The sequence below is a fragment of the Glycine max genome, chromosome 18 (assembly GCF_000004515.6).
Source record: "Glycine max cultivar Williams 82 chromosome 18, Glycine_max_v4.0, whole genome shotgun sequence".
NCBI classification, from domain to species: Eukaryota; Viridiplantae; Streptophyta; class Magnoliopsida; order Fabales; family Fabaceae; genus Glycine; species Glycine max.
Genome location: NC_038254.2, coordinates 52,027,256 through 52,049,447, shown reverse-complemented (window position 1 = coordinate 52,049,447; position 22,192 = coordinate 52,027,256). Strand labels below are relative to the sequence as shown.

General features: G+C 32.1%; 3 protein-coding genes across 4 annotated transcripts; all 3 read right to left on the bottom strand.

Annotated features, from left to right (window-relative positions):
• Positions 1 to 1,187: 1,187 nt before the first annotated feature.
• On the bottom strand, positions 1,188 to 1,851 carry LOC100306578 (uncharacterized). Its single transcript, NM_001250080.3, has one exon. It carries the CDS (start codon positions 1,764 to 1,766, stop codon positions 1,434 to 1,436), a length of 333 nt encoding a protein of 110 aa, NP_001237009.2. The 5' UTR covers positions 1,767 to 1,851; the 3' UTR covers positions 1,188 to 1,433.
• A 4,255-nt stretch (positions 1,852 to 6,106) lies between these two features.
• On the bottom strand, positions 6,107 to 12,660 carry LOC100777919 (pentatricopeptide repeat-containing protein At1g62910). 2 transcript variants are annotated; one of them, XM_006602711.4, is made up of 3 exons: positions 10,291 to 12,660; positions 7,809 to 7,892; positions 6,107 to 6,369 (listed from the first exon to the last, which is right to left on the bottom strand). In XM_006602711.4, the coding sequence occupies exon 1, from the start codon at positions 11,945 to 11,947 to the stop codon at positions 10,370 to 10,372; it is 1,578 nt and encodes a 525-aa protein (XP_006602774.1). In that variant the 5' UTR covers positions 11,948 to 12,660; the 3' UTR covers positions 6,107 to 6,369; positions 7,809 to 7,892; positions 10,291 to 10,369. The 2 variants fall into 2 exon arrangements, with proteins under 2 accessions (XP_006602774.1, XP_003551657.1); XM_003551609.5 differs by lacking the exons at positions 6,107 to 6,369; positions 7,809 to 7,892 and adding an exon at positions 9,650 to 9,786.
• A 135-nt stretch (positions 12,661 to 12,795) lies between these two features.
• Positions 12,796 to 20,211, bottom strand: LOC100793175 (SPX and EXS domain-containing protein 1). The gene is made up of 13 exons (XM_003552320.4): positions 19,826 to 20,211; positions 18,351 to 18,457; positions 17,653 to 17,691; positions 17,359 to 17,451; positions 17,143 to 17,259; positions 16,199 to 16,294; positions 15,746 to 15,859; positions 15,421 to 15,474; positions 15,153 to 15,200; positions 14,416 to 14,566; positions 14,048 to 14,213; positions 13,621 to 13,690; positions 12,796 to 13,542 (listed from the first exon to the last, which is right to left on the bottom strand). The coding sequence occupies exons 2-13, from the start codon at positions 18,414 to 18,416 to the stop codon at positions 13,294 to 13,296; spliced, it is 1,263 nt and encodes a 420-aa protein (XP_003552368.1). The 5' UTR covers positions 18,417 to 18,457; positions 19,826 to 20,211; the 3' UTR covers positions 12,796 to 13,293.
• Positions 20,212 to 22,192: the final 1,981 nt, after the last annotated feature.

Genomic DNA, 22,192 nt, shown 5'->3' with positions numbered 1-22,192 from the left:
AAACATAAATACTGTTTATTCAAAAAAATAATTCGGAAGATGCTTTAGAAATGTATATCAAAACATTTTTACGAAGTTAATTTTTTCCTTCCACTTTACCAACGTAAAAATCCTTCCATAGTTTGGTAGTAAAACAGAGAAGTTTAATTTGAGAGAAAACAAAATCTTGTTATCCTTAGCTAAGGGAAAAGTCTTAAATAGATGAGTGTTCAAAACTTCCTTGACCATAGCTATTAGAATTATTCCTTGAAAATAAAACTCTTGGAAGTTTCTTTTGGGAGTTTTTGGTCTGTGATACTGATACTGGTATTTCAAGTTATTTTGAGGGCCAAATATTTTTATTTTAGTCAAATAAATTTATAAACTAGTAAAATAAATTATGTTACCTAAAATTTTCATAAAAACATTTAGTGTGTAGTTACTCCAACAAACAAATTGATGAAACTAATCTTAATATCAGATAATAATGACACTTCACTGATATAGTATAATTTGATTAGTATATAATTTTGTTCTTTAAGCATGTATCAATGAGAGTTCAATCTTTGATCGTGTGTATGAAAAAAAAAAAGAGATTAATCTCTTAAATTGATCTTAATATTTGGAGAAAATAGTTCTTAACTTTCCGCCTAAGGATACCCAATCCAAAGAAAATAAAGAAATATCAAATCTAAAAGATTTATCTATATTTATCAAAATTAGTTTACCAACAAAACGTATTAACTACAAATCTAATTTTATGTGCGTGTGTTTGGCTGAGAATTGTGTATATATCTGATCTCATGTTAATGAAACATGAGGTTTCATTCAATCTGATATGAGATTTTAGGTTCAGAAATAACAGAATTGATGGATCATTCTTGTACTTTAATTAAATTACCTAGGTACATTCAAATTTTCTCCTCTAAAGTCAAAAATCCATTTTAAGAAAAAAAATGATAATTAATTATGAAATTAGTTGTTAAAGTTATAAGAAAATATGTATATATTAGTAAAATAAATTATTACATTTTAATGAACAATTATTATTCTGCCTTTTTTCCCTTCTAAAATACATCTTAGACCAGTCAAATTCTCCTTTCTTTTTTCTGGGTGTGAATAATCTTAACTTCTTTGCTTTGACTTGAGATAAGAACCAACCCTGCTACAATTTATCACCTAAAAACAAAACTTCTTCAGACAATAAAAAAGAACTCCTAACATTATAGTAGACTAATTTCACATTGATTTATAAGATGTACAACACAATCCAAAAGAGTACAAGGGACTTCTTTTTCCTTGTTAAGCAAGTGTAGTAAATACAGCAAGCAAACCAAAACTACTAAAAACTTTAGGGGTGCCCATAAGGAAATCTTTTTTTCCTTGTTCTATATTGAAGAAAGATACATACAAGTATAGGAATTAACTTTCAAATATTATTCTAGCTATGTTGTTTATGAGGGTGTAATCTTGATAACAAGGCCCGGGAAGACATCATCAGGGTCATGGATGTGAGGGTTCTTTTCCACAATAAAGGGGTCACCGCACTTGTCACTGATTGTGTGAAGTGTCTCTCCTTCTCCAACCACATATATTTCATCACATGGCTTGGACAAGACATGGCTGCTTCTGATCATCAAGTTCCCTTGATCATCATGAAGGGCAGAACTGTCTCTGAATATGCATAGCAATAGAAGAGACACAAGAAGACATGCACAGCACCATGAAGCTGCATCAGCTAGGGCTTTTGAACTTGATATTGGTGCCCTTTTGGAATTGAAAGCCATCACTTTGAGAGAGTACGTGTGGGAGAGGAAGATTTGGATATGGAGTGAGGGAGAGTGAGTTGAGGTCGTATAAAAGACACAAAGTGGTGCTATATGAGTTTAACACCTTTTATAAGCCAAATTTTCTTCTTACTATACTTCTTTAATTTTTATGTATTGTTAAGGTAAAAAAAATAATTATACAGTCAACTAATAAAATATTATTGATAATTTTTTTTAAAATAATTATTTAAAAATTAATAAATTTATTATATGTGATAATTTATGGTCGGAAAACATGTAATAGAAAACTTTTCAAACTAAAAGTACATGTATAATTTACTTTAATACTTTTTATTTCAATGCAAATAATTAACATTGTCAATTAATTAGAAGTTATATTGTTGTATATTTTTTAAAATAATTATTATAAAAGTCAATAACTATAATTGTATGATAATTTGTGATTGAATAATGATATAAAAATTATCACATATAATTGTATAAATTATTTATTCTAATACTTTTTTCTTATTTTTAGATTTTTTTTTTCCTGTCTAGTACTTTTGTGATTAGTCTTTTGGATTTGTGGTTTTCGACCCTGGGTTTCGAAAGCCAATGGAATTAAAATAGGTGTGACCAAATTTCCAATGAAATACTTGAACGTACTGTCCAACGGGGTGTCCACAAATTGTTTAGATTTTTGTATGGCCAATGTTTATTAACACCGCATATTTAAATTAATTTTCTTTGGGGTATAATTAATGTATTTGAATATGATGAGATTAGAATAGCTATTGTGTGATGAAGACGTCACATTTGAGTCGTGAAATCAATCTCTTACTAATGGAAAATAATACAATACGTTCCATAATAAATCTGACCCTTCGCTGAATCTCACCATAAGAAATTACTATTATAGATACTTACAATTTAGTATACTATGATTTTAATTAAATTTTATTCTGTATACTATAATAATAATAATAATAATAATAATAAGGTGATTTTAATTTTTCTTACCAATAATTATTTTTCTAAAAAATGTATTATAATTTTATTTTTGTTGAGTATATATTATACTTACTCTCAACTTTATTTACTTTTTTTAATTAGTTACATTACAACATTTTTCACAGATAAAAAGAGTAATTATCTTTCTTAACTTTAATATAATTATATTTAATGTAGTACTAAATATTTAAAAAAATTCATAATATTAGCATATTATATATATATATATATATATATATAATATAATATAATTTATAAAACCCGTGCATTGTAGGAATTTAAAATCTTATAGTAGAATAATATCTCACCGTTAGCATTAATTAAACTTGAGAAAAATAAGAATTAATATATAATATTTCAACGTAAAAGAAAACTGTCAACAAATATGATCAAATAAAGGAATTAAGAAAGAGGAACTAAGTTATAATTTATAAATCATTTCTCCACAACTTTCGGTTAAATAAGTTTGTGTTAATTAGTGGAACCACAAGATCACTAATCCAAAATCATTATAAGGACAGAGGAACAAACATTGCATTGCTTATTATCTTGAAAACATAATGGAGGGTGACTAGGAGTCTATTAGTATTTTGACAAAAGAAATTGTATTTATGTAATATTTTTGTATAATAAAGAGAGCGATAGAATGAAAAGGGGAAGCAAATATAAAATAAGATAATTGATGTAGATAAAATAGATGTAAAAAAATAATATTACAAGAGTTTCGTACAACACTTAATGATTACTCAAATCTAACGCATGCTTGATGAAAGATATTATATATTAGAACTTGCGCTGTAAATGGTGGAGTGTGTTGACCTGCAAATGTGGTTGTCACCATTTGAGTGCTTTCGATTTTGGTTGAGAAATTTGAGATGCATGCATAGTTTTTAATTTGATAGAAAATGATCAGGACAAACCCTGCTAAAATGTATGCAGAATCTATTGGTACTGATAAAAATATTCTCAAGCACAATGGATAATCTGCCTGTAATATTAAAGTTGGATATGTGGTGGATATGTCATGCAAATTTATGCTGATATAAATATTATAGTATCTGGTTTATCCATGCAAATTTATGCTGATATAAATATTATAGTATCTGGTTTATCCCGGCCATATAATTTGTTGTGAAAAATAATTATATTTTTTATGATAAATATTTTAAGTCTATAATTTTTAATAATATCATTATGTTGAATGATAAATTTTATAATTTTATTTATTTATGACTTGGATTTCAACGAACCAATGTTATGGTTGTTTATTTATTTGTAATATTATGTATGTATGTTTTTAAAGTTATATTGGAATTATTTAAGAATTAATTTTTTATTATAATTGTAGTAATAATTTTAATTATTGAATTATTATTATTAATCTTATATATAAATAAAGTGTGGGTCGGAGATATGTATACAAGTATATAGATGCTCAAGAGTTACAAGAATTTCATGTTGGTATAGGATCAAATATAAATGTTATTTTTAAACTTAAATATGAAGACGAATACCAAACGATCACACAAACACTTATCACTTACTATTAGGTACATTAGAAATTATTAATTTTATTTTGAAATAAAATACTTTGCATAAAGAAATTGTACAATAGGAAATTATTATGAAATTTTTAAAAAATTATAAAAATATGGTTAAATTAGTATATTTTTTCACTCAATTACTTAAAACCAAATAAATTTAAGTGAAATTAATTTAAAATATAATAAAGCGATCAGATTTATATATGTTTTTGGATTCTAAAATTATTACATTTTTTAATTTTAATCCATATAATTTTTTGTATTAATCTTTAGTCCCTATACTTAATTAAAAAAATGATGTGGGTTTAATCCTTCTAGAGAACAAAACATATATATGATTTTAGATCATTTCAGGAATTAAAAATCTATTTAAGTCAGTTAAATACTTCTTAAATTCTTAATACAAACACTGTGTAATATACAAGTTAAACAAACACTATCCAAAAAAAAAAATTGAAAAAGCCTATTCCCTTAACATTTTTACATAAATGATTCAGTGGCCAAATTGCCTCTGTTAATTTTGCACATATAAAAAAGGATATTTGAAGTGCTTATGATTGTGACATGATCCCACTATAGTTGGCCCACCAACCAATGTTTGTCTCTATATGTTTAATGTTTGTGTGTGAAAGACTTGAAGTGGAGCGGTGCCACTCCCACAATTAGCAAATCATTCACGTTTCAATTGAATTCAGTGATATAAGCCAATTTTTGTTTCTAAGTTCCACAAATAAGACAATGGCAATTGTTAAATGCATTTTCCTTATTGTTATATATATATATATATTTCTTTTTTTAATAACTTAAATATTACTTTCCTCTTTTTTTTTCATCTGTTTAAATACCTCTTCCTACCCTCTTCCTCTAGTTGTTACCTCTTTTTATCTTTCTTACTCTTTAATGACACTTTTATTTTCATCTTTCTTGAACATTTGACTCTTTTTTATTTTCTGTAACGTCTTTTCCTCCACTTGGCAATTGAGAGATACGTCTAACAATTGCCTTGTTTTAGTGTTTGAATTTGGGCCCCAATTGATCTATGTCCTGGGCAATGTTATTGGAGCAGCACAATCTTGATATCGGCCATATTTTTCATGATGAAGTTTCTAAGAGGAAATTGAGTACCATTTTTTTTCTTTGATAGACATACATCTAGAAGAAAAACAAATCCAAAGTATTAATTATAATGAAAATAAAAATTATTAATTCTAGTTATATTTAGTAAATATTAAGGTTATGTTCAACATAATATTTCAGTTAACTTCTAATTTTTTTATTAATTAAAAAGTTTGTTTAATTGTTTGATAAATAAATTCTTTTTAGTCATTCCTTACTAACTTGCAAAGTTTTTTAAAATGTTAACTTATAACTTTTTATATTTTCTTTCATTTTTATTCTCAATACATTTATTCAGTTTCTTCATTATTTTTTTAAATAAATCATAATTTTATTATTTTTATGACATTTTACATTTTTTAGATATTTTAACAATTAATTTTATTAAATATTTATAATTTAATAAATTAATTTTTCAGCTAGTTTCGTCTAGCATATAATAAATTTCACGTTGAATTGTGTACATAAATTAAGGAAGAGAGACGTAGAAGAACAACCTCGCTTGAGAAAAAAGCATACAAATAAAGGAAGGAGAAAAAACTGAAAAGCATGATAATAGAAAAGGAAATAAGATGTAATAATGAGAAGTGAAAAGAAGATAGAAGAGAGGAGTATTTTATTTGAACGAGTGAAAAAAAAGGAAAAAAAAGAAAAAAATAAAGATATTTAAGTAAAATTATTAACAAATGAAAAAGAAAGGGTATTTATTAACAATAAAAAGAATACATTTAACAATTGTCCAACTAAAAGGTCCATAGTGATTGATTTTTGCAACACCTTCTGACAACACAAATAACACCTGATTTGGAACCTAACTTTGAGGACAGTGAAGTGAACTACAAATCAGATTGTGAATTACACAAGAACAACACACATCTGCTGCCTTCAGACGATCAATTATTTAGCAGGTTTCAATAGCTGGATATCAAAATGCTGCAGAAACTCAATTCCTGAAAGATTTAATACTATATTAGAGGACCTCATGATAAAGTATAACCCATATAAAGTTTCAACATGTGTAGCAACCCAAAAGAAAGATTTACAATAAAGGGGAAAAAACATTAGAATTACAATGTGAAACCGGAAGAAAATTGTTACAAGTTTAGTTTGTTGATCTATATCCTTATTCCATAAGTGATTAATTGCACTGTAAAGTTGCACCTAGACATCTACTAGTGCGTTTATTTCTTGAGTGTATTATTGAAAGAAAAAAAAAAACTAACTAATATTTTCTTAGTATTCTAAATTGACACGTAAATTGGGAGGGAAAGTGTAGCAGAATAATCTAGATAAGGTGCTGAATACAAACAATCATGACTAACAAGTCTTTTGAGAGTCTGCGAGAGGAGATTTTCTTCCTGCACCAAGCAAATCTCATATACATAATTTAATTTTTCTTTAATTTCAATATTATCTTTACGTAAAATCTATATAAATTGTTAATCCATATAGATCATCCATATAAGTCTTATAGATTGTCAATTCGTATAAACTATACTTAAAGATGTTTTCAGTTTTTCCCTCTCACCGCTAGGTGTATGAGGAAATTGCAGGAAGAAATCCCTTTGCGAGAACACCTGTCGGCCCAACTAATCAGCACAAGCTGTGAAATAATGCCAAATCCGGCATGAAACGAGAGGGAGGAAAAACAAAAGATGAAAAGGAACATTACAACAAATATATAAATGAAGCACCGCACTAATTAACTCCCAAATGATCCTATATTTTAACGTTACCATTGCCTGTTTAACTTTGTTAAACTCAAAGAAGCAACACAGTCAATGCTGCATGAAATGAATATCCTCAACATGAAATCCATTGAAAACAATGAGGAACTAAATAAAACAGTTAGATATGCATAATATATTTATTTTTATAGAAATATACAGAATATATTAAGCAAATAATTCTTAGGTTATAGTTCATCTATGGTTGTCAAATAATATAACTAACTCTTAGTACACTACTCCTTTGAAACTTTTCCGTGTACTAAAATCCAAATAAACCATTTTAATATCAACAAAATTTATTTGAAGCATACATTGCATGCATATGTTTTCACACATTTAAACTATAATGTATCAGCTGTTGAAATAGTCTATTCAAGTTTAATCAACAGAAACACTTAAAAATGAGAATTTTGAATTTATTTTCATGAATATGATATTAGGATGGAGATATTCATAATATTTATGGTTATCCAAGCCTAGCAACTACATAACCATGGCAGAATGAACCAAAAACCAGTTCAATATATAACACTAAAATATGAATGCCCCAAGAGAAAAAATACAGATCTTGACAAATTGAAGCAAAGATTTGACTAATAAATCAAAATCATGAAAATAGGAGGGCATTGAATGATTTGTAATTAAGTGGTAATATATACCTGACTTATGCAGTCAAGGGAAATATGTGGAGTACCCTTGGATCTTGGGATGACAACAAACACATGCCATTTAATCCTGATTGTCTGGAACAGAAGAAAACAAAAAAATTATTACAATAGATAAAATATAAGTTCCCTTAGAGGGAGAAATACTAGCTACCAATTGATGTTGCCACCAGAGCCTGGTTCAAATTTCTGTGAAGATTTTAGTCCAGCAGAACCAAATCTTCCGTTGTACCCAAACTTTATTTACTTCTCTTGGTATAATTTTCCAAAAGGATTTAAATTAGATAAAATCATTCAAAAGCGGATTTTTGGAAGAATCATTGCTACTAAAATAAAATAAAAAATAGCTTTTTCATAAGCTCTACTGGATTGAGCAAAGATCTCCTCATGCTGATAATCATCTGATTAGACACGGTACAACCAAGATGTGGCAATTGCAACTTTTTCAGGTAGTAAAAATACTGCAAAAATATTGTAAAAGATATAGGAACCAGATAAGAGAAAAAAAACTTCTGGTACAAAAGGAAGGCAGGACAACCGTGTTAATTTCTACTTTTGCATCATTTTTTTTTGCTCAGCAAAATTAAATATATTATAGATGAGTACCAGAGGTACTAAAATATACAGATTTAGAGCCATATTACAAGTAGTTTTGGACAGACAATGATACAGTAGCTGAAATATCCCAAAAACTACTCAAATAAGACTTGGAGCTATACTCTAAACCTATGATGCTGTCCTAAGAAAAGCATCTTTGAGATTTGAAGACCATTGATTGAAATGTAGAGAGAAATCTTTTTCAAAACATCTGAGCCATGTCCATAAAATAAACACTGCATCATCCATTAATTTATGAGCGTCAAAATTAGCATTGGAGAAAATGATGCTGTTCCTATGCTTCCAAATCGAGTAAGTGAGAGCGAACCACCACCACTGCCATCTTTTTCCCTGCAACCCTACGGAAGCTCCAAAGATATGCTGACTAAAATGCTGATCCGGCTGATAAGGGAAAACACCCATCATATTTACCCAAGACTGTGATTCCCACCATAGAGGACTAACTTTACTGCAGTGGAAAAATAAGTGACTTGCAGTCTCTTCCACAGATCTGCATAAGGGGCACAAGTACTCTTGTAACTCAACCCGCTTCTTTCTCAAATTGGCTTTAGTTGGCAGTTTGTCTTGAATCAACATCCACGCGAAGATAGCCACTTTCAATGGGACCCTAAGCTTCCATAATTCCTTGAACTTTCCATCCTGCTCTTCTCCCACTGTGACATGATGTAATGCCTTATATGCACTCTTAGTCGAATAACAGCCACTAGGCTCTGCTGCCCATTTCCATTGGTCACTTAATTCCGGCCTGATTGTGAACCCTTCCAGCTGTTGGAGAAAAGCTACCGCCATATCTATCTCGCTATCAAACAAAGGTCTCCTCCACTTAAGACTCCATTCCCACCCACCTTCTTTCGCAGCACCTATTTGATGGATGAAATGATGTTTTTGAGCTGATACGGTATACAATCTAGGATATTTATCAGCCAAGCAGTTGTCTCCGCCTATCCACCTATCCTCCCAAAACTTAAACTTGTCCCCACATCCGACCCTCCACAATATCAACCTATTCAGCTGTTGACCTTGATTCATGCTTTGATTTACTATCTTTAGATCCCTCCACCATGATGATTCAGTACTAGCCCTCGAAGCTCCATCAAGACTCCTCCATCCTCCATACTTCGATTCAAGGACTCTAGCCCAAGTCTCCTCCTGATTCTGAAACATCTCCGATTTCCATTTTCCTAATAATGATGTGTTGAACGAGATGATATCCTTGACTCCCAACCCACCTTGTTCCTTTGGCAAACACACCTTTTCCCACTTGATCCAAGGGATCTTATTTTGATCAGCTGCACCACCCCATAAGAAGTTCCTTTGTAATCTGGTTATCTTGCTAATCACCTGCCTAGGGACCCTGAAAAAAGATAGAAAATAAATTGGAATAGATGTTAGCACTGAATTTATGAGAATCACTCTCCCCCCAAAAGACAAGTGTCTCTGTTTCCATCCTGCCAGTTTTCTCTCACACTTATTGATTAAAGGTTCCCACATCTGACATCTTCTAGGATTAGCACCAATATCTACTTTTGCATCATAATATACAATTTAATCAAAAACACTAATTCATGGTCAATAACTAAGAACATAAGGCCAAATAAGCAAATTAAAATCACATAGGAGGGAAGAAGGATAATAGACATGTCAAGAGTCAAGACTCCAATGGTTAACCAATGGCAAAAACATAAGGTCGAAATAAATTAGACGATATATAAATTAATCAAAACTTCTTCAAGATCAATCAAGCCACTGTGGACTCCATTTTTTTTTTGCACCAGAAGCAAGCATCTGTTAACCAATAGTTTCAAACAAATCAAGAACAAAACGAAGAATAAATTAAGTTCGCACTATAGTATCTAACCTTGTCAGATCATTTTCCCAGAGTCAAAGCTTCCCATCAACTGTTTCATGAAGAAACTCCATGGTCCTAACAATTCCTATTATTTTTCTAGTAGAGCACGAACCAAGGGATCAAAAGTTACAGCATTAGGAGGGAAACCATCATCCACCATTTCCAAAAGTAAGGCCTCTGCTTCATCTAACAATCCCTCTCTACGGAGCCCATTGATCATAATGTTATAAGTCCGGATATTTGGACGACAGCCTTTCACAGAAAGAAGTTGAAAAATCTCTTTTGCAGCCTTCATTCTTCCACCTTTACAAAGACCATCTATAAGTATGTTGTATGTGCGTATGTTTGGAGAAATCCCCGTGTCAACAATGTGCTGAAACAACGCAAGTGCCTTGTCAAGACACTCACGTTTGAGATAATCATCTAACAACACGTTGTAAGTTATCAAATCCGGTGCTTGACCACTTGCACGCATTGCCTCAACCAGGTCCCACTCATACAAAACTCTCCCAGATTTCGACAAACCATCCAGAAGACAATTATAAGTCACAGTATCTGGAACCAAATTCCTCTGATGCATTTCTGTCAACAGCCTCAAGGCCTCATCCACCATTTTAACCTTACAATACCCATTAATCAATGTACTATAGCTAATAACATTCGGCAACTTTCCTCTTTCAACCATTCTATCAAACACCTCTTTGGCTTCACTCATACAACCCCTCAAACACCAACCATTCATCAAAGCATTGCAACTAACAACATCAGGCTCCAATCCTCTCTTAATCATCAAACCAAACACATTCCTTGCCTCCGCCACCATCCCCAACTTACACAACGCATCAACCAATATATTGAACGTATAAACATCCGGCCGAACATCCTCTTTCATTACCATCTCATTCAACAACCTAACTGCTCCCTGAAACTGGCCAGCCCCACAAAAACCATGAATCAAAGAATTGTAAGTGAAAACATCAATACAAATTCCTTTGCCAACCATCTCAGAACACAAACCACAAGCCTCAGTCACAAGTCCCTCCTTGCACAAACCATCAACAACCATATTGTACATTATCAAATTAGGCCTAACTCCACCCTTCTCCATTTTCCTCAACAACTCAATAGCATCCCTTGTTTTGCCCATTTTGCACAACCCATTTATCAAAGTCCCATAACAAACCTCATCAAAGGAGAACCCTTTGGACACAGCATGGTCATACAAGTTGAGTGCCTCAAAGGTTCGACCTTTGAGGCACAAACCCTTCATGAGGGTAGTGAGGGTAAAAGGGTCAACCCCAAAACCCCTTTTGACGATTTTGGCCATGACGGAGAAGGCAAGGCCCATTTGGCCCAAGTGGGTGAGGGAGTTGATGAAGATGCTTAGAGTGACGAGGGAGGGTTTTGGGGTGCCCTTTGAGTCTAAATGGGAACAGAGGGAAACCACGGTGGGGTAGTGCTTTGTCTTCATGATTGATGAGAGAAGCTTGTTGAGGGAAACGATGGAGGGCGGAGGGTGGAGATGGAGCATGCGGTGGAAGGTGGAAACGGCGTCGTCGAAGGTGGGGGTTTTGGGGAGGGTTTTGCGCGGGGAGTGAGAGTAGAAGCGGGTGAAGAGGAGGAGAAAAAGAAGGGAGGGGAAAAGGGTGGTGGGATTCAGCATCATGGTGGAGAAGGAGACACGAGACTCATGGAAATGGGAGTGTGTGTTGTAAGGAAAAGTCCGAAACAGAACAAAACAGAACAGAGCAGGGTCTGTATTATATCAGTTAGAGTCTATAAATTGCTAGTAAAAGATCTTCCCGATAAATGGGATAGTTACGAGTTTTTTATTCTTTAAGATATAAATATCTGTAAATAAATTGCTTAAATAAAATGGGGATAAATTAGGTTTCTATTTTTACTTTTTTTTTTATTTAATGTTAAGGGAAACATTATCAGTACATTTTTCAACTCACATTTTATTATTGGTTTAATTTAATGCTAAAATACATATGAAAGTTTCAAAAAATTGATGAGACACACTAGCGAAACTTTCATCGCAAAAGTGAGGTGAAAGTCGTAGAAAAAAATTTCATAGAAAAAAATGATATAATTTTTTTGTTTACTTGGGCTAAAATAGGAATTCATTAGTGTTTTTTTTTCTTTTTCTTAAACTTTAATTTCCATTCTCCCCTACCAAACACACAATGTAAGGAGAAACGTACAAAAACAAAATTTGATTCATCGTCTCCTTAGGGAGAACGAAGAATGAAATTCATTTCCTTGAAAAAAAATTTGACAGTTTTTCATCGCATATTAAACTTTATAGGAATGTTCATATTATTCATTTGTTTCATGTTTGCTTATTTTGACGCTTTTACTATTAATTACTCCAGTTATTTCTGTTTCCATAAGGCCCCTTTACAGATTGGTATTTCTTTCCTGAGCCTAGTACAATCTACACATCAAACTTCTGACATGTATAAGTAACTGATTTATGACCTTTTTCCTTTTATTAGAAGTGTATCCTGATTTGACTGTGTAGCAAACAAACAAAGCCTTTGTGTCCGTTCTCTTGCTACAACTGCTGATCTAATTTAAAGAACCGGAAACAAAAAGTTTGAAAAAAGAATGCAACATCCATTATGGCCACCATTGTTCTTAAGTACTACTTCTTGCAGCTCTTCATGTATAAGTGAACATTTGCGTGCAATTGTAGGCTTGCTTCCTCATTTTCATTGAACTGCTGAGATTGACAGAACCTCTCCTATTCCAGAAGAAAGCATATATGCATGAAGCAATAACTTAAGAAAGGAACGACTGAGCCGAGATAGCTTCAGCAATGGAATCAACTATGTCTTAGTCTCAGACATCCATCCATGCGCGTGCATGAAAACTCCCTCATGTTGGTTGGCCAGGAACACATGCAGAAAAATGCTTTTGGGATTAGAACTAATATTAGCTTAAAAATTGAATTAGACCTGTTGCTGATATGAAGATATTGGCAAAATTTGGTTGGCTTGAGATTCTCTATACATCATGAATGTTGGAACCTAGCAATTTCTCCTCTTCTCTTGGAATTTCTGTGAGTTGAACACCAGACCGCGTGATCTTATTCCACTCATTTTCAACTCTAAAAAATACCCACTGGAAGCGTCGAAACATCTCCAAAAGAGTGATAGTAAACACTGTCAGGTAGTTATGGCGGAGATGGGCAGATAATTTGTATGTCCAAGAGCAGCGCAGAACAAAGTTGCTTCCAATCACCCAAAAGTATACCTGCGGCTCAGGAATTAGATTTGTCAAATCAGATGAACATGTGTTACATCTTTGTACTAAGATGCTTCAGCTTCTTACCCATTGTCGACCATATAAAAGGTTGGAGATTAGATTTGGTTTGTTGAACTTGAATATGCGGGAAAAACCACTGTAAGACAAAGGACAAAAAAAAATTCAATATAAAGTGAAATCAGTGTGATTACTTGTCATAACTCATAAAAATTAGCGTGCAGCATAAAACTAACATCTAGACACCCGGTGCAATTTTTTTTTATTTCCCATAGATATCATCCTTCAAAGGAAAACCATGTTCGAGGTACAATTGAGCACTAAACACGGGCACCTCTCTCAGGGAGGAATCAAAGCTTGATTCAAACTTTCTTCAATATTATTTTTCTTTCATAAAATTTAAATTTTAAATTTTTGTATATGTAATACTTGTATCTATGGAAATTGTGAGGTCTGATATTATCAATATGAAAGGGAAAGACGATAGATTTGGTACCTTAAATCCCAATCTCTGGTTATATCCCAGTAAAACGAATAGAGGGAATTAATGACACTTGAGAGAAGCCACAGTGGCCGATAAAGAGTTGTCCATTTCTCGTGGAGGACATGGTACTTGAGGGCAGAAAGAAAAATTACTGGGACTGCCGTTGAATATTTTAAAGCTGGAAACAAAAGCAAATGGTGTTAGAACACTAAGATATGGAGCAAATGCAATCATCACAGCCATTATTTGAAATAAGCACGACGAAGATTCATTTCTGTGCCTTAGAAGATAACGAGCATTTGCACTTTCAGGACAACCACTCAACCCAGACATCTTACACTTTCAGGAGAGCAAGGGATAAAGTTACCAAGAGCAATTACCATTGAAGAGACAATTTTTTTCTTTGGTATCTCTGTACTGGCGAAGACATTGGAATAAACGCCATACATAAGGAAGAACAAGGGCTATTGGTATTGCAACTGAGTGGCTACCACAAACTGAATCAGCTTCAAGCCAAGCAATTGTCGCGACCTGCATATTATGAAAAATAAAAAATAGTGTTCAAAGTCCCTATACCAAAAATATGAAAGGAAACATGTAAATTTGCACCAGCAAAAGATGAGAGAGAATGGAACAATTAGTTTGGATGAATCTACCAAATATCACTAAAGCTTAGTACCAAGAGATACAAGGTTGACTTGGTGGTGAAGGGAGGAGGAAAGGGGGGAGAGGTTGTGGGTTCAAATCCCCCCGCTGACAAAAACTAACAACTAACATTTGCTGATTAAAAAAAAACTAAGCTTGGTACCAATTGTATTAAAAAGATCTAAATGCAACTGAGAAGATTATAAACATAAAGTAAGATCAATGATAAAAGAAAAGTTCACATGCAAAACAGGTGTGAAGTTTTTAGTTGAATAAAAAAGATTTGATGAGTTATGTTCATGAATATAGAAACTTTCATATGCTTATTTTGTATGTATAAATGTCACAAAATTACAATAAGGTTATTATTTCAACTCAGAAGACAGATTAAACTCTAAAATATAGATGAACCAAAATAGAGATTGACAATTTACAAGCTATATAAAGAAAAATAAAATTTTGCAAACTATACCTGTCTGTTTACCATTCTGCAAACTGAACGTTCCAAATCTGAAAACACCTGTATGCAATGCACAATTAGGAGCCACAACTAGAAAAAGGAATTGATTATTAACGTTAAAAAACATTGTAAAGATCACAGCAACAAGGCTTATTTTTCCAGTAAATAATCAAATTGGTATTGTGGTAATTGAGATATAGCTAAGCACTCAGGAATTGATGTTTATCATGAAAATAGAAGATTGCACCAAGAAATATGTTATATTAGGCTATTATTTTACCTTTGCCATGGAGGTTAAAATATCAGCCAAGAAAAAGTCGGGAAATGTAATTGGCTGTACAAAGAAAAGAACCATTATTTGTAAGACAAAATTATAAGCTTTATAAATTTCATGAATGAGAAAATCAACTAACTTATAGAAACTATTAAAATTAACAACCAAAAACATCAAAACCGCTGAATCAAACTAGTTGCTATCAGATTTGTAAATTCACATCAATAAACTAAAAACAAAAAATATTGGATGTTTCGGGTGCTTTCTAAAAGGAACCAATGCAAATGAACACTCAAAATTCCATATCAGGCATGAGAATGAAGAATCTTACCTGAAAAGGGAAAGCTATCCGAAATAATGTCCTCAAAAAGAAGTACCGAGAGGACAAATAGAAAATATCAAAGGGAAAGATCAAAATTACTGCAACAAGAATGTAGAGAAGCACCTGCAATATCATACGAATGTCAGATAATCAGGCACAAATGGCAGACAAATGATTCTCATAAAAAAGGATAAGAGGAAGCAATCCATTTCCTGGCATACAGGAAGAGTAACTTCTAGACTTCTTAAAAAAAAATAAGACATCAGCTTCCACATGAAATCATAACCAAGAGGCCCCTCCACACCAACACAAAAAATGACAAATCCATGTATGTTTAATTTAATATAATGAAAAACAATGTATATCAACGCAAGCCAATAACTATCATACTCAAAGCAGTTACATTCAACTGGAGGAGAGGAGAGAGAAAGCTACAAGGAAAGAATAGAGCAGATACTAAACTGGTTGAGATGCAGCCAAAGATACTTCCCCATGAGAATAGAGATAGAGGTAAGCAGTCATGCTAGTAGGGACAATGATTGTCATCCAAGTGCTACACTGAAAATAACATTAGAGTTGAAGTTAATATAAACATTCATAATGGGTCTATATAGTAGCAGCAGCATCAATCCATGCTATTGACACATCTTCCAAATCCTTTACTGTAACAAAAATTTAAAGTTGATGCAAAAACAAAGACTGGAGGTTGAACTATATGTCTATCTTTATTGTGACAAGGCTTCTATAATCAGTACAATAAAATATAACAAAGCAGATAGAGATTAACAGGTATTTATAAGAGAAACTGAATAAAGGAATACTTTGCAAACCCTATGTAAACTCTGAAGATTAACTTGCAGTTGTCTTTACTAAAAGGTCTAGGCAGCAGTATTTTTCATTTAAATATTAGTAAGGTTGGCATGAGATGCCGGTGCACCATCTTGTTGGGGTTTGCTGATTGCTGATGTGTTAGGCTAGTTGACAGCTGATTCTAGAGTGTCTACAATGTTAATGGAATATTATTGATTTGGAATGGAGACAATCACTTGCCACTTAGTATGAATTCAATTGTAGGCTAGGAGCAAATTGTGTTTAAACTTTCTACCTACAGTCTCTTTCTCTTCCCCTCTCTGCCTTTGACTAGCCTTCTACTGTCCCTCCACAAATTCTCTATTTTATATTTTCTAAACTGTTACGACCCATACAAAGGCATAATTTGTTTTTGAGTGCCTAAGCATTTATTACTTTGATTACCAATATTTTCAAAGCACCAGATACAGGCAAATCCATGGTTGAAATATTGATTTTCAAAATCAAGAATCAAGAAAAAAAAAGTCAAACAGCTTTCCACTTTGCATTGAATAATGTTTTCTCAAAAAAGAAGGCAAAGCAAAAAACCTGACTACCTTCCATGTCTCTTTGTGACTAAGGTGGTTTTGATCAAGATCAAAAACCTTGGCATAGCTTACAGTTGATTGTAGAAATACCCACAAATTTGCTCCCCAAAGCCAAACCATCATAGTCTGTATAACAATAAAGTAACAACAAAAACCATCAAGTAAAGTTCCATAAAAATTGTGCTCAATGTACAACATATATGGAAGAATTAAACCCCAACTCACCACAAGAAGGAGAGGGTTGTAATACAAAAACACCTCGTATAAAAACAGATCTCGCAAATTTGCATCCATTCTCATGACAGAATCCCAACCAATCTGATGTAAGACCGGGAAAAAGCAAATATTAGGAGTGGAATAGGTAAGGAAATTATAAGAGATGTTCACCAGAGATGCTCATTGGCATCAGTGAACGAGTATATATATATATATATATATATATATATATATATATATATATATATATATATATATATATATATATATATATATATATATCATAAAAAGACAGGTTCTGACCTTGCAGCAAGTAAGGCCCCATATAAGAAAGAGTGTCACCTGGGAAAAAAAAACATACATATATAGTGTAAAAACAGAAATTAAAGAAAGATATCCAATTATAGTAGGAATACAATTAGATTGACAGAGACTTCCACAAATATAAAATTCCAGTCCGCAGAAGAGAATTTCTTTATATATTTTTAAAATTGAATTCGTCTAACATTACCAAGGAACATTAGAATAACACAAACATTGCAATAAGGTACAAGTTTACAGACAAAACATACTGCAGCAAGGTTTCCACATTCAGAAATCATAATGAAAGCTTGTATATATCTATGAGTACAAGCATAATAAATAAATTGCAGAGTGAAGAGGAGAAAGCATATAGGGCAGAACTTTGAGATATCCAAGCAGGTATAATATTAACAGAAACCAAATAAATATATAGAAAGTTGCTAGCAATGTCATAGCTATCATAAAGGGGTGTGTTTCGTTTTTTTCCCACTTCATTCTTATTTTAATTTTCTTGTGAGCTTCCGTGAACAGTATCAACATAACATTTTATCAGCTTCCTTTCAAACCTAAGAAGCATTAAAAAAAAACACTCCAGATAAAAAGACCTTCCAGGCCCTCTGCAAATCAGAAAAAGAAATCCCCCCAAAGAGAGTGGTATCTAGAACCAAATGTATGCAAATTGTGTAAGATATACAGACCTTGAACCTCCACAGAAATGTTGGAGATGGCATAGCACTTTGCACAGGTGAAATTATATTCTTCATTGTATTAGTATTATTGTATTATAGGACCTATCAGTGTGATTCTGCAGAACAAAATGAAAATAATTAGCCAAAATGAGTGTGTGAGAATAAAACAAAAGCACAACATCTTGGGGACAATGAAAGGGGTAGCTAAACACAAATAATTTTTCCTTTTCTCTATGATATTGTAAAGAACATTATTAAAGCACAGCTTAGTGCTATAAAGCTCCCACCATTACTGGGTTCTAAGGAAGGATCAGACCCACTGCATGGGTCCTTTTTTTTTATCAGGAATAAAGGTCTTGGCACAAATCAAACCTGTGACCCCTTCATGTCACATGATGACAACTCCAACCATGGCACCAAAGCTCCCACAGATTACATTATTAAGCAAATAAAAAAAGAAAAAACATGGGCTAGAACTTATCATCTTCCACAATACAAGTGAATTTCACACCATAGTCCACCACATGCATCTAGCTTTCAAAGCTCTATTGAACTTGATAATGAATAATCATTGCTAAAGTTCTTCATCTATATTGTTTTCAGATTTCAGTCTAAATTGCTTAATATTTTCTTCAAAAGTTCAATAACTTCTTGCTTATAGATCATTAGCACCAACGCATGTCATTGTCAAAATGTAACCTACTCCACTGTAAATCCTGGCACACATTAACACATGGCAGGCATGAAATCTCCATTTATATCATAATCATATAACAATTTACTGTACATAAACTTCTACTGCTAAATTATGTTCAAAAACATAGCAATGGCCTTTGTCTGTCACAATTTGCAAAGGTGGTAAGCTTAACTTTTCTGCATAAAGCATGGGCTCTAGGGTCCTTAACATTCTAATGATTAACAGAAATCATAAAATTTATATCATTAATACTTCTATCCAACCAGAAACTCCTAATTGTTATCAATTTTGGACAGTTAAGCTGAGGTTTTCATATGCTGGAACATACAGAAATAAGGGTATTCAGCTACCACCCCCGCATTATAAATGCTAAATCCAACGCCCCCACATAAAAAGCTAATAAATTCGGCGTGCACCACAGGACAAGCATATCCAATCCTTCAATAAATCTCAACCTTCCTCACATCAAAATTATAACAATAAAAGGTCACGCAATTGACATGCACGGCAACAGGACCAAATCCATTTTCAATTCCAATTCCCCAACAAATTTCAAACCCAAACAAACACAGCTTTAACAAACCACATCACATCACAAAGTTTAAAAACAACAAAAACAGAGTCAAGGCCAAAACCCCACATAACAGAAGCCATCAAAATCAAAACTTGAGAAATACCCAATACCCATCATTCAAAGAGCCCAACATCCCCGGAAATTCCAACAATCAGCATCTGAGGCGAAGCAAAAAAACAAAAAACCGAAACTGAATCAGATCAATTAAATTACCAGTTGTTGCGGTCAGCGAGTGACTCAGATCTGAGAGCAGAATTATGGGAAACATAACAGAAGAGAATGATGATGATGATGTTGCGTCAATCTCAAAGCACCTGGCTTACTTGCATTGTTGGCAAGGAGATTTGGTGGAAATAAAAAAAAACCGTTGCAGTGGCAGTGTTGTTGTTTTACCCGCCACTCTGTCTCGCTGCTACGAAATCCAACGCAATTTCTGAATTATTATGGTTTCCACGGCAGAAAAAGAGAGCAATTGGTTCGCGGTAGATTCATTTGGAAGAATGATTACTGTCATGTGATCATATTATTATCACTCTTCTCTTTGGGTGAAAATGGAATACAAAGAAAAAGATGCATATAGATTTGGACAAATTAGCCTATTGATTTGATAATTATTATTTTTGAAAATGAAAATTAACACTTTTATGGGTTGTTATGACATTGGAAAATTCAAAAAGAAAAGTCCACATAATGTACTAATTCAGCCTAATTGTCTTCTACTTTTCAATGTATTTGTTGCGGCATGTAGACAAAATATACACCATCTTACATTATTCTTGTTCTTATCATATTATCATAAAAACAAAGAGTTGGTTCTAATAATTAATGTTTTTTTAATTATTTTTATTTTTCAAATGTTAAGATGATATAATTTTAATCTCTCATTTTTTCATTGTGTTAATCGAGTTTTAATTATTATTTTTTGTGATAATTAGATTTTTTATCAATTTATCCGCTAAAATTTATCAAAATAGGAAGACGTGTTTTTTTCTCCCTCACTTGCAATCTACGTGACATTTATGTAGGATGGCAAGTAGCACTAAAGTGTATATGACATGTAAATTTATTCTTTACTAATTTTCTTTTGTGCAATGTTTCAAATTGAGGTTATTAAATATGGGATTGGGGATGGAGTTTTCATTGGGCTTATTCTTCCTCTCACTTGAGAGCTTATTTTTCAAACCCTAACAACTTCTTCTTTCTCCCATTTTAAAGCTTTTTCTCCAAACATTATATTGGAGGTAAAAGTGAGATGTCATATACTTCTATTTAGGTTTGTTGATTGCTTAAGAAAATTTAGTTTAAGTGTTATAAAATTAAGTGGTAGTATAATGTAGTACCTATTGTTAACTTCCATCAATTGTGCCTATTTTGTTAAATTCATTTTAGTGATCATTGATCAATGTATTTTCCTATAAACGTAGTTATTGGTCATGTCACACTTGTAATGGTTGTGTTTAAAGCATTTTGTGCTTAGCCTCATTTTCTCCCGTGTCCTTTCTATGTAAAAAGTATATATAATGGTTGCATGAGGATCTAATAACACAAATATAATGGTTGTGTTGTTGTTACATTTTGTTAAACCATTTTAATAAAACAATTGTCAAATTTGCGAGTTAATTATGACAAATAGTTGTTAATAACATATCAAATTTATGTTTTTAAGGGTTTGGATAGGGTTATATCATGAAATGATATGGCTATATGGATCTATTTGAGAACAATAACTCAGTACATTAGTAAATTGGTTAGAAGGAAATTAAACATGACTGATTATAAATTGAACCACTAAAAGAAAACTTAAGTGAACCAATACATCACAATACTATATGATTAATACATTACTGTAAGATTCACTCCCAATATGGTTATGGTTCCACCTTTAAAAAAAATACTTAATATTGTTCACCAATAAATTCTCTCAGCACATCAAATGTTGCTCCAAGTTAACTTGCATTGACTTTAAATATGCATAATATTTTAAGTTGACTTGCGTACTCATAAATTGTTGCCACAAGTTAACTTGCATTATTTCTTTAAAAAAAAAAAGTTAACTTGCATTATTAAGAAATGCATATGCTTAATATTTATTAAATATGGATTATAATTAATAATTTATAATTCAATTAAACTCATATAGGATTAGAAGGATAAATTATAACTAAATTATTATTAAGACATTAACTATTTCACTTGTTACCTTTATTATTGTGTTTAGTACCTTAATTGGCTTCGATTAAATTATCTTTTTGACTTGGTTTAAATTATATTTTATATTCTTAGGTATTATATTCTTAATTTTGTTTAAAATTAAATTTATGACTTTGTTTAAATTATAATTCTAACTTTTCTATGTTTTCATATAAATAGTATTTCACTCCTTATTTCATATTTTATTTTATTTTCTATGCATGTTAAAGAGTGGAAGTCAAGTCAAATCTTTTTCCTATCTTGTTTATTGATTTTTCCTAGTAGGGATTTGAGAGATCATGATTAAGTTAGAGAAGATCATGACTAAAGCAACAAATAGAAGTGATATCGTATGAGTGTCCGATCAAATCCAATACCTAAGAATATCCT

Bases quoted from the DNA above. Each gene is read 5' to 3' on its own strand.
- LOC100777919 (XM_006602711.4), bottom strand. From the start codon at position 11,947: ATGATGCTGAATCCCACCACCCTTTTCCCCTCCCTTCTTTTTCTCCTC.
- LOC100306578 (NM_001250080.3), bottom strand. From the start codon at position 1,766: ATGGCTTTCAATTCCAAAAGGGCACCAATATCAAGTTCAAAAGCCCTA.
- LOC100793175 (XM_003552320.4), bottom strand. From the start codon at position 18,416: ATGAAGAATATAATTTCACCTGTGCAAAGTGCTATGCCATCTCCAACA. The intron at 16,295-17,142 runs GTAGTCAGGTTT...TGTTATTTTCAG, and splicing joins GTCACAAAGAGACATGGAAG to TGTAGCACTTGGATGACAAT. The intron at 15,201-15,420 runs GTAAAATAATAG...CATTGCATACAG, and splicing joins TTTTAACCTCCATGGCAAAG to GTGTTTTCAGATTTGGAACG.